This window comes from Vipera ursinii, assembly GCF_947247035.1.
Source record: "Vipera ursinii genome assembly, chromosome: 15".
Lineage (NCBI taxonomy): Eukaryota > Metazoa > Chordata > Lepidosauria > Squamata > Viperidae > Vipera > Vipera ursinii.
Window position 1 is genome coordinate 794,121 of NC_139528.1, and position 10,802 is coordinate 804,922.

Below are 10,802 nucleotides of genomic sequence, written 5' to 3' on the forward strand. Positions count from 1 at the left end.
CTTAGATCAGATTTTTTTTTAAAAAAAAGTTTTTTTCTCTCAAGCTGCGTTTGGGCAGGAGAGTGGCTGGCAAGGCCACGGGAAGAAGGGGGGAGTGGGGCGAGATGACCTGGGTGACCAGCAAAGACCTTAAGGGCTTGATGGAGAAAGGAACCAGCGGGGGGGGGGGGAAGAGCCGGACTTGGACGGCACTTTAAATAAACGTCAAGTAGAACCGTACGGTGCCTGAGTGCTTCTGCGGGCGTTAAGAGGCTTGTTTGCCACACCGTGAAAGAACTGCCCCTGCTTCCCCCCCCCCAGTTAAGTGCAGCTCGAAGCCTGCCAGATTTTTTTGGGTCTGTGTACGTGTGTGTGTGTGTGTGTGTGTGTCTTTTTCCTGGTCAGTCTCCATCATGAATATTCTGACCCAAGAGGGCCACTTCGCTTCCTGACCCCTTTCAAACAAGCTCCGGGAGGGGAGTCCTGAAATGAGTGGGCGGCCGGAAGAGGCTGGAGAAGGGAGGGGAGGTCAAGGAGGGGCAGCGGGGGGGGGATGTTCCAGATGCAAAATCAGCTGTGGGTGGACCTCTGCATGGGGACGAGGGGGGGAAAAAGAGATTTGTGCTCATCTCGGATTGCTGCCTGTCCTGCAGTGGCGATAGATGGCGGAGGAAGAGGAGGAATTGTGGTTTAACACTGGCTCTGCTTTGTCTAACTCAGAAACTGGCTTGGAACCTTGAGAGAGTGAGGGGGGGGTCTCTGTCATTACGCTTCATGCATCAAATTGGCCGGGGGGGGGGGATTGGGCCGAGCCCACCTGTGTCGGGGGGGTGTGTAATTTAGCGCCAAGGCTTTTAGAAGGAAATGACTTTCTTTGGGATATCTGCTCCCAAGGGTAGGGGTCTTCCCCTTCCTCCGCGGTGGAAGGTAACCCCGTTCTGGTCCTTCAGCCCCCTCCCCACATTCCCCTGCTTTGAACCACTAGATGGCGTCGCTTCCTCGTTGGGGACCCACACAGGAGGGTTTGCAGAATGAAACAAAGGATCCACGGCTTCTGGAGGAGGCAGCCTTGACCCTCCTCCTCAAGGTCCTTCAGAGAGTCCGGTCGAAGAAGGGGCTCACCCTCTCCTAGACACACCACCCTGGGCGAAAATTACAGGAGGGTGGTGACTCCTCCAGAGCAGGATCCAGACACGGCGTCCCTTCTCCTCCTCTGGCCATTTTAGCGCCTGCCTGGCTGAAGTGCTCCTCTTCCATCTTTGGTGCAAAAAAGGGGACCGTCCGGCACCTCGGCGGTCACGCTTTGGTGCAAGTGACCGCCGAGGACGGGGTAGAGCCGGCGGAGGGGGACCTCCCTTCCTCCATCCACTTGTCCAGGCTCCTCCGCCGGGCGTTCATGAAGAAGTTGCTAACGGTGGACAGCTCCAGGCCCAGCTGTTGGGCGATGGTGATCTGAAGGTCCTTGGAAGGCCTTTGGTTCTCGTGGAAAATGGCGTGGAGGGTCCGGCGCTGGATGTCCGTGAAGACCAGCCGGTGGCGCTTGGGGACGTGGTTGCGGTCAACTTTGCTTTGATCTTGCTCTTTTCTTTTGCAGGCTGGGGGGGGAGGGGGAGACGGGCAGGTTGAAAGGACAAGAGGCCGTTAGTTACGCACCACGTAAAACCCAAAAAATTAATACCGATTGCTGTTCACCTTGGCAGCGGATCAGCTCTGCTCCACGCTCTGTTGCTATTATTATCCTTGGCTCTATCACCGCCGGCAGTCTGATAGACTGCCCCTCTCCAGTGAGGTTTTGTGGAGCAAAAGAGGCATCCAGAGATCATCTTCCCTCCCAGCTTTCACCCTGTCTCCTTTGTAGCTAAACTGACGATCGAGGGCAGGGCTTCCACCTGGGCTAAAGTACTGGCGTGAAATTATAACCTGGTGCGGCCAGAGAGAACATTCTGCGTTGTGTGTGTGTGTGTGGGGGTTTAACGTGACTGGGGAGCGATTAATGTTTGCAGCAGAATGTGGAGCAGCTGAGTTTGGGGTCCGATGATGCAGAGATGATGCCACTTCGTTGGTATAGCATATACCGTAAGAACTTTTTTTTTAACTTTATTTTTTTAAAACTTGGGAAGCTTTGCCCTTTAGGCAGATTTTAGGACACCCCAAATTTCCTAGGCTGTTCAGTTGTAATTGCCGGAACAAAATATTGGGGCTAATTCCCAGCCTCGTGGGCTCTTTGGGGAGGTGGAGAGTCAGGGAAAGGAGAGACGGTCATTCTGTCTCGCAAGCCCTTGGATTTAGGCTGGGAAAAAGCGTATAATTTATAATTTTATGTGGCGAGAACAGCCCTTGAATCAATCGCAGCTTAGCATAGGGGCTTAACCAGACTAAGGTTGCAAGTTTTGTGTGTGTGTGTGTGTTTTGTTGCTGTTTTGCTTCCCTCCCTTGGAATCAAAAATAAAAGTTTGCTCTTTAGCCCGAGGATGACCTTAAAGCACACGACTGCACCTCTCTCTGCTTTTATGCCTTCATTTAATGGCAGGGAGGGAGGGAGGAGAAAGAGAGGAGCTGGAAATTTAATGCTAAATCAATAGCTCTGGTGACTGAAATCTTCTGCCTCCTTCCTTGCCTCCCCAGCCCTCCGGCTCCTCGCAGTTGTTTTCCCCAGCAAGGAACCCTTGAGGACATCTAGAGGCAGCCCGGCTGCCCAGTCCTCCACACAAGAGCCCCAAACAAGGCTTAGGGAGAAATAAACTTTTTTAACCCATCCACAACTCTCTCTCTCTTGCATAGGAAGATGGAGGAACAGACCCTTGTGACATGCCGGCCAGCCCGAAGGTTGCTTCCCCTGTCTAATCCTGGGTGCCATTTTTAACCTTATTCACCCCGGTTTGGCCAGCTGGCGTGCGACCCTTCCCCTGCGACGGGGGTGCCTTTTAGAAACCTGCTTGACGGGTTGGTAAAAACACCAGAATAGCAGCTTTCCTGAGGGAAACATTGGATTAGCCGACTGGCTACCTTCTCACAGCTTTTTCAGGAGGAAAAGCAGATTTTCTCCAACCAACAAATGCTGTGCTTAATTGGATAAATAGCCTAGAGATGGAGATTCTCCGTCATCCAGGTCACGGTCGTCCCAAAGGTGCTTTTTCATCAGGCAACTGGACTTCCTTGTTTTCCCCTTGAAGAGGTCTCGCTTCCTGTAGCCACGGAGCTTCCTCAGGTTCTGGCTGAATGGCGGAGGATGGATTTATGTTCCTTGCAGTCATCTGGCTGTCGACACTCTCTCTGAGAGTCGTTGAGGCCGCTTGGAGGTTTTTCTGTGCCCTCGGGGTCACCTGAATCCTGTAGTCTGGATTTAGGTGACCTCCCCATGGCCTCAATGACTCTCAGAGTGTCAGTGACCAGATGGCTGCGAGGAATACATATCCTTCCTTCCTCCACCATTCAGTCAGAACATGAAGAAGCTTCTGGGATGAGAAGTGAAACGTCTTCCAAGAAAAGACAAGTCTAGTTGCCTCTCGGAAAAAGCATCTTTGGGACTCTAGAACACTTGTTCTATTCTTACGAATCAACGTATTTTAAAATGTATAATTTCTTGAATTCCCCAAACCTTCCAACGTTGACTACATATTTCTATTATACAGGCGCCATAGTATTACATGCTCCTATATAGTTCCAAAAAGACATCTACTTAATGGCTGTTTTAATTGCCTTAATTGTGGGCAGAGGAAACCTGTCCGAGGATAGCCTAGAAGGAAGCGGATGCCCATAATCCACAGCAGAAAGGGACAGGAAAATACAGATTTTTTACAAGTAAGAGCCACAAACACACTGCAATGGGGTATTTCCCACCCACCCCCAGTCCTGATCTCTGCTCCTGTCTTGTGGCCATGAAACGTGACAAGCTTGTTTTGCTCTTCAGCTCTTCCCAAGCAGACCCCCCCCAACACACACACACACACACACACACACACACACACACTGCCTTTGCTACGCTGCTCTGGCTGCACGCTGATAGAAAATATTGATCAGATCCCAACTATATGGCTGCAAAGAACAGCCAGTTTCGCGTTAACCCTTGCAAGCCGGGATTGATGTCGGGCTGGTGCTCAAGAGAAGAGAGGGGAGAGGAGAATCAGGAAGGGGGAGACTCCCTTTGGCTGCAGAAATTGGGGTGCAACACCCCAAAATCCCTGGGCTGGCTCTCTTTTAATGTGTCATTGGTGTCTTTCCTATTCTGAAATCATCTGATTGAGTTTCTCTCTCTCTCTCTCTGTGCATGGGCAGCGACCGAATAGATGATAGCAGAAAAGATATAAATTTTAGCTAGAGATCCTGTACTACAGAGCTTACCTAAAATCTGGTAAATTATGTATTAGGATTTATTTATTTTTTTAGCAGCCATAAGCCAAAAGGCGCTGCTAGGAAATTCTTCAACTTTCATTTAGCGATTGCTTGGACCAGTCTCTGGCCGTGCATCTTTACACTCCTGGAGATGCACTAAAAATCAAGGTATCTTCCATTTATTATCGGTTTAGATTCATCCCTCAGGCTCCCGGCTCAGTTTTAAGCTGTGTCTGGACCAGGTTTGGCTCCTCTAATTCAGGAGATGCTTTGCCCTTCTTTGTGGAATGGAAACGGAGCTGGATTCTGAGTTAAAGAACAGGGGGGAAAAATCACCTGCAAATCAAGGCTCTTCACTCATCCCCAGCTCAGTTATTTGGGAATTTAAGATTCTTGGTTGCTTTTTCTCCCCTTTGTGTGTGTGGGGGGAAACGATCGGGCAAGCAGGGTTAAAACCTGGAAGGGGCACTTTGGGGCCAATTGAAGCCTCATCTCTCCCCCCCTCCCAACTCAACCCCCCCCCCAATGTTCTGTTTGAAACGGAAAGACCAAGAGCAGAAGAAGTCGGAGGAGGTGTCCGCTGGGTAGCTGGTGGCTGGTTGTGCCTGAGAAAAATCAATGAAGATCTTTCAGGAGAAGATCCTCTATAGGTTGAGGGACGTCTGGAAGAAAAGGGGGGGGAATTCTTCCCTTCCTTCCAATTTCTCTTCCCCCCCCTGCACGTTGCCAGGGAGAGGGGAACAAAAGAAATCCCTGGGAAGGGAGGAGATGGTTATCTGGAGCAGGGCAATTTCCATCCTCCGATTCCAAGTTGGCTTCTGCTAACCTGGCTGACCCTTGGCTGTTTGCACATTTTCAGCCTGGTCGAGAAGGTCGCCCTTGGGCCTGGATGGGCGAGGGGGGGGTCTGAAGCAAAGTGTTTCCCTCCCACCCACCCACCCCCAATTAATTTCATTAATGACGCTCTTAGCCTCTTCTGAACCCTTCCTGCCCTTCGGTTACGACCCCACCTCTTTATCCCTGGAAATTTTAAACCACTCCTTCGTAGAATTGGGACTGCATAAATTAAACTCTGATCGTCCCCAACTCATGCAAGGCCGTTTCCCCAGAAAACAAGCCCAGTCAAAATCACCACGGCAAAGTGTTCGTAGCATTCACAGGTTTAAATTTCAGGAGACGATTTTAGCCATTTTGATGCCTGCAAGGTGACCTTCCGAGGCTCTGCTTTTCACCCCAGAGGCTGTCTTTGGGGCGTAGGGGTTAGCAATGATTAAAAATGGAAGCAAGGGCCACTCTGGAGGCCCATGAAATTTACATTTTACGCTCAGTCCAGTGGACTGGTTTGGAAGTGGTCCCTGAGCTAACAATGCTCAGGTTTTATTGCAACGTTTTTGTGGATGCATCACAAGTGTGGGTTGGTTTTTTTTCCCCTTCCAGATTCAGGGTTTTGGGAACAGAAAATCAGTCATGCTTGTTAGTTTACACTGTCCATTTCTAGAGTAAATCAAGTCCAAAGTGCTTCCTTCCCTTCCCCTCTTTCATATCGGGGACGCTGAACCCCAAAATAACCTTAGCCAAACTTGAGGATGCTTCTCTCGGAAGGAAAACAATTGAACGTAACTGCACAACTCCCTGGATCATGGTGTGAGCTGAACCCGAGTCAGAAGCATTGTCTTCCGGGCTTCCATTTGACGTGCACCAGATGGTGGATCCTTCAGGGATCCTTTCAAAGCTTGAAATGAATTGCTCCTGGTCGTTCCCAGCGTTGGAGGAGGCAAAAGGGAGAATCAAAAGGGGGACATTTTACATAAAAAGCAAATGCGACTTGTTGGGGGAAAAAGAGGCTCAAATATATCTACAGTTCCTGGCGTTTTAAAACCCCAAGAGAAGTTTTGCAGAGAGAGCGAGAGAGCTGGGCACTTTTTCAAGCAATTCCTTTGGCTTAAAAACAGAAAAGGTTGCCTCGGTTTGCTGCCAGTTAGCCAAAGGATGCCATTACCTTAATGCAAATTTGGAAATAGATGCTACAGAAGTGAATTTGGGGGGCCGGGGGGAGGGGAAAAAGAGAAAATGCACAAATATTTTCAGAAGTATCTCAGTGCATTTCTTTTTCGGGAAAAGCCAGAACGACTAAGATTTAAACTTTCCTCATCGGAAGCCAGCTCAACTGGATTCAGTGGCTCTCCTTCCAAGTCAGCCTGCTAGGAGATTTCCCCCCAACCCCCACCCACCCTTGGGATCGATTGCTGCCGGGTCACACAGCCGCACCTCTTGGATTTCAGTGGTGTGATTTCATTGCTTTTTCTAGCCATCGAAAGGAAATCTCTTCCCAGAGGAACCTTGGAACTCCCTGCTGCATGAAAGTGGGTGGGATTGTGATCTAGTGGAACCTCCTGCCTGAATAGACCGGGGGTGCAGGTGGATCCTCTTTCTAACTTTTTGCAAGGGGGCGATTCCAAGGCATGCGACGTGATCTCTGGAGAGAGACCACTTGGCGTGGGCTAACCTCGGGGGAACTCACAGGGAGGATCATGGGGAAGAGGACAAACGGGGTTGGACTAGAAGACCTCCAAGGTCCCTTCCGACTCGTGTTATTCTATTATTTTTCAGATCAGCTTTCTCTACCTCGGCCGCTTTTAAGATGGATGGACTTCAATTTCCAGAATTCCCCAGCCAGCATGCTTGGACTTCAGTTCCCAGAGTTCCCTATTCAGCACGGAATTCTGGGAATTCAGTTCAAATGTGCTCTTGGCTGTAAGGCTAACACGAACTAACTTGGCTCCTTCTGCTGGCCGTAAAACAATATTCCTTTTTTTTCCTTCAAAAAAAGGGGTTGTTTTTTTTAAAAAAAATTCCATTTCCCCCTTTTGCAGGAACATATCAGAGACCTCTGGTTTTGTAATCCTTCGTCGGAGAAGAGTTGGTCCTTCCTCAGTCACGTTAACATCTCTTTGCCTATTTTAGATAGTTAAGGTACCTGACCCAAATCGTAGCCTAATTTTTGCCCACAAACATCCGAATAATATTTCACTGCCTTAACTTTTCCCTTCTTATATCACAGTTAAATATTGTCCTTTGGAAATCCTGGGAGAAGCCGAGACCCAACGGCCTCTCCATCATTAGGAACATAAAAGGAAAAAAATCTTACATATTGCTATGGGACCAAATATCTTTGCAACACACACAGTTTTTAAAAAAAAACAGCAAAAGAAATGCCGAAGAAACATTCGGATGGGGTGCAAAAGGATAAGTTTAACGGAGGATATTTTGGTCAGCAAAATAGATTGTGGAACAAGACAAGGAAAACCCGAACAGACACGTCTATAAATAACTCCCAGAAAAATGCTTTTCGCAGGCTGCATTAGGAGATACTTCTCTATTTCAAAAACCCCAATCAATCGAGATTCATATAACTGGAGCATAATGCACCCAAGGAAAGGATTCCACCAGATTTAACCATTTCAAGAAATTATCTTGAAGCCTCCTTCCCTTTAGGCTTTTTTTTAAAAAAAATTCAATTCTCAAATGTAAAAAAACAAACAAACCCCAAACACAAATCTTCCCTTCTCGCTCTTGTTTTCCCACGAAGGACCCGCAGAGATGCTGGAATTGTGGCAGGGTGAGGGGAGCACAATTATTATTCTTACTTTTGGGGGCCAGCTTGCAAAAGAAAAAAAAAGGCATTGCACAGACCCCTGGGAACTGGGTTAAGCTGAATGTGAGCTTGATGGCCAGCAGACCAGAGTCTTCCCTGGTCGTGAAGATGCTGGGGAAGCAGGGAAGGGTCCTCCAGGGGACACGAAGAGACTGCACTTGTGAATGCTGAAGCATTGAAAGGCAGGCTAGCAGCCCATACACCTCCAAGCTCAAAAGCACAATTGGAGAATCCCTCCAGCCCAGAAGGGGCCCTCCTTGGTGCTACGCAAAGGGACCTTTTGACCTGGGACGGTCCAAGGGGTGGACCTGCAAGGTGTTGTTGTGTTTCTGGCTGTGCAGGATGTGTTTTCCCTGACCTTGGCCGAAGGTGGCTGGACCCGACGGGGTGTGTATGTGTGTGTGGACTGCGAGAGGTTGATGTGAGCCGGCCATGTGTGCAGAAGGGATTCACAGGAGGGGAGGGCGGGTCAGAGATCTGCCCACCCCATTATTGACTTCTGCGGGGAGCTTGTCCCTGACCCAGAAGGTTGTGGAAAGGACGAAACTGGGTTAGGCCTTGGAGGGGATATTGGCCTAGATTTTAGCCCAGTTGCACTAATGCTGGTCGACTAACGTTGGCTATTGATCAGAGGCTGGAGGGAAACCAGATGTGGGCTTGTGTAAACCCCTGAGAACTTCGACTGGGGGGACTTAAGAAATTCTCTCCTGGGCCCCGAGTCCTTTGCATACCCCTCAGTTAGAAGCACGCCTAGTCCTCAACGTACAGCGGTTCATTTAGCGGCCGTTTGAAGTTACAGCGGCACTGAAAAAAGTGACTTTTTTCATACTTAATGACCATTGAAGCGTCCACCGTGGTCACGGGATCGAAATTCAGACGCTTTTGCAACTGACTCGTATTTACGATGGTCGCAGCATCCCGTGTGTGTGTGTGTGTGTGTGTGTGTGTGTGTCACATGGTTCCCCTTTTGCGACCTTCTGAACAGCCAAGTCAACAGGAAAGAAGGATTTCCTTAGCGACCAGGTTACTAACTTAACAACTGCAGCGAATCACTTAAGGGTGGCAAGAAAGGTCGTAAAACCGGGCCAAACACACTGAGCGGATGTCTCACTTAGCAACGGGCTCAGTTCTGGTCGTAACTCGAGGAGTGCCTGTATTGGAGAGCAGAGCATCGCCTATTGGCTGTCGATGGAGTGGCGCCAAGGTGAGCAGAGCGCGAGGCTCCCTCGGTCTACTCAGAAGCCAGCCTTGGTGCCTGCAGTGGGCCTTACTCCTAGGGAAGCGGGTCTGGGTCCCAGGCCTCCACATTTGAAGGTCCTCAGATACCCTCCTCGGCCCCTGACCTTCCTTGTCTTGTTCCTGCCCCCCCCCCCCGGTCTCGGCTACGGAAATAGTATCTTACCTTCTAACCTTAAAGCTGCCATCCTCTGGAACTCGGGCTCTTGAAGCCACCGCCACATCCTCTTGAAGGTCTCCCTCCCGGACTTGAGTTTGCTCCAAGGCTTGGGGTTCCTCAGGAGGTCGGAGAGGGTCCCCTGGGAGCGGCAGAGGACCCTCTCGGCAAAGATGGCCTGCGGGATGCTGTAGCGCTTGAGCTCGGCGATGATGCGCTGGGCCACCTCCTTGGTGTTGATCTCCTCCAGCTGGCTGGAGAGGACCGTGGTCTGGGTGGCGATGGGCGGGTTGGGCCGAGCGTTCATCTCCGGCCGGGGGTGGCCGTAGCCGGTTTGGCCCATGGGGTTGGGAGAGGCCATGGTGGAGTTTTGGGTGGGAGACATCTCTTTCTGGAAGTGCTGGTCCATGCGGCCAAACATGGTGGCGGAGTGGCCTTCGAAGCCGTTGCCGAGCACCATCTTCTCGTTGGCCAGGGGAGTGACCGAGTGTCCCGCGTAGTTGTGCATGGGGACCAGTTGCGGGCTGGGCAGGGAGGTCAAGCCCTGGCCCATGCCCAGATCTTTGTGGTGGTAGGGGCTGTAGAAATGCCCGCCGGCGCCCAGCCCTCGGTCCTCCCTCATGAGGGTGAAGCTCCCGATGACGTTGCCCATCGGCAGGCATTGGTGGTGGTGGTGGTGGTGATGATTCTGGTGGTGGAACTTCTCGTGAAGGGGCTGCAGGGGAGTCAGGGTGGTGTAGCTGTTCCCCGCGCCGGAGGTGGGCGAGTCCCCGCCGAAGCCCAGTCCGGGGTGCAGGGTGGTGGCCAAGGTGTGCTCTGCCCGGTGGCATTCGCCGCCTTCCAGCACCGAGGCCACCAGAGAAGACCTCTGCAGTGCTGAGTGCAGAGGACGCGCGTCGCCCGGCATGAAGTCCTGCTCTGGAACGGCCATCTCCCCACCATTCTCCAAGCTCAGCTGGACGTTCATGGTTCCACCTCCTAGGCTGTCATCTTCTCGGTGGGGCAGCCCAGCCTGAATCGCGGTTAGATGTTGGGTGGGTGGAGGAAGAGGCCGAGAGGGAGACGCCGGCTCCGGTTGGGAAGCTAATCCGCCTTGAGTTCCTTGGGGAGACTTTGGGGACAAAGGGAGAGAGATGAGAAAGAGAAAAAGACACTCAATCTTCCTCCTCCTCCTTCCTCTTCCTCCTCGTCTTTTCATGCATTGAAATTTCATCCGGCCAAATTAAACCTCCAAACTTCCATGTGTGCAAATGCCCTCATCAAACAGGGAAACCTCTAAAATAGGCCCCCTCCCTCCCTCCCCAAGACCGGTGGGCTCCAAAGACTCCTTGATCTTGCCCCTCAACCCCGGGGTGGGGGTGGGGGGGTCTCCCTCCCCAGCAGAGGAGAGGAACCCTGAATGAAAGAGGCGAGGAATTTTGCCCTTTTCCCAGCCAAAGTCCA

General features: G+C 51.1%; 1 protein-coding gene across 1 annotated transcript; it reads right to left on the reverse strand.

Moving 5' to 3' along the window:
- Positions 1-1,275: 1,275 nt before the first annotated feature.
- On the reverse strand, positions 1,276-10,326 carry LOC310647380 (hepatocyte nuclear factor 6-like; the record flags this gene model as incomplete). The annotated part of the gene is made up of 2 exons (XM_083374604.1): positions 1,276-1,574; positions 9,369-10,326. The coding sequence occupies 2 exons, from the start codon at positions 10,324-10,326 to the stop codon at positions 1,276-1,278; spliced, it is 1,257 nt and encodes a 418-aa protein (XP_083230730.1).
- Positions 10,327-10,802: the final 476 nt, after the last annotated feature.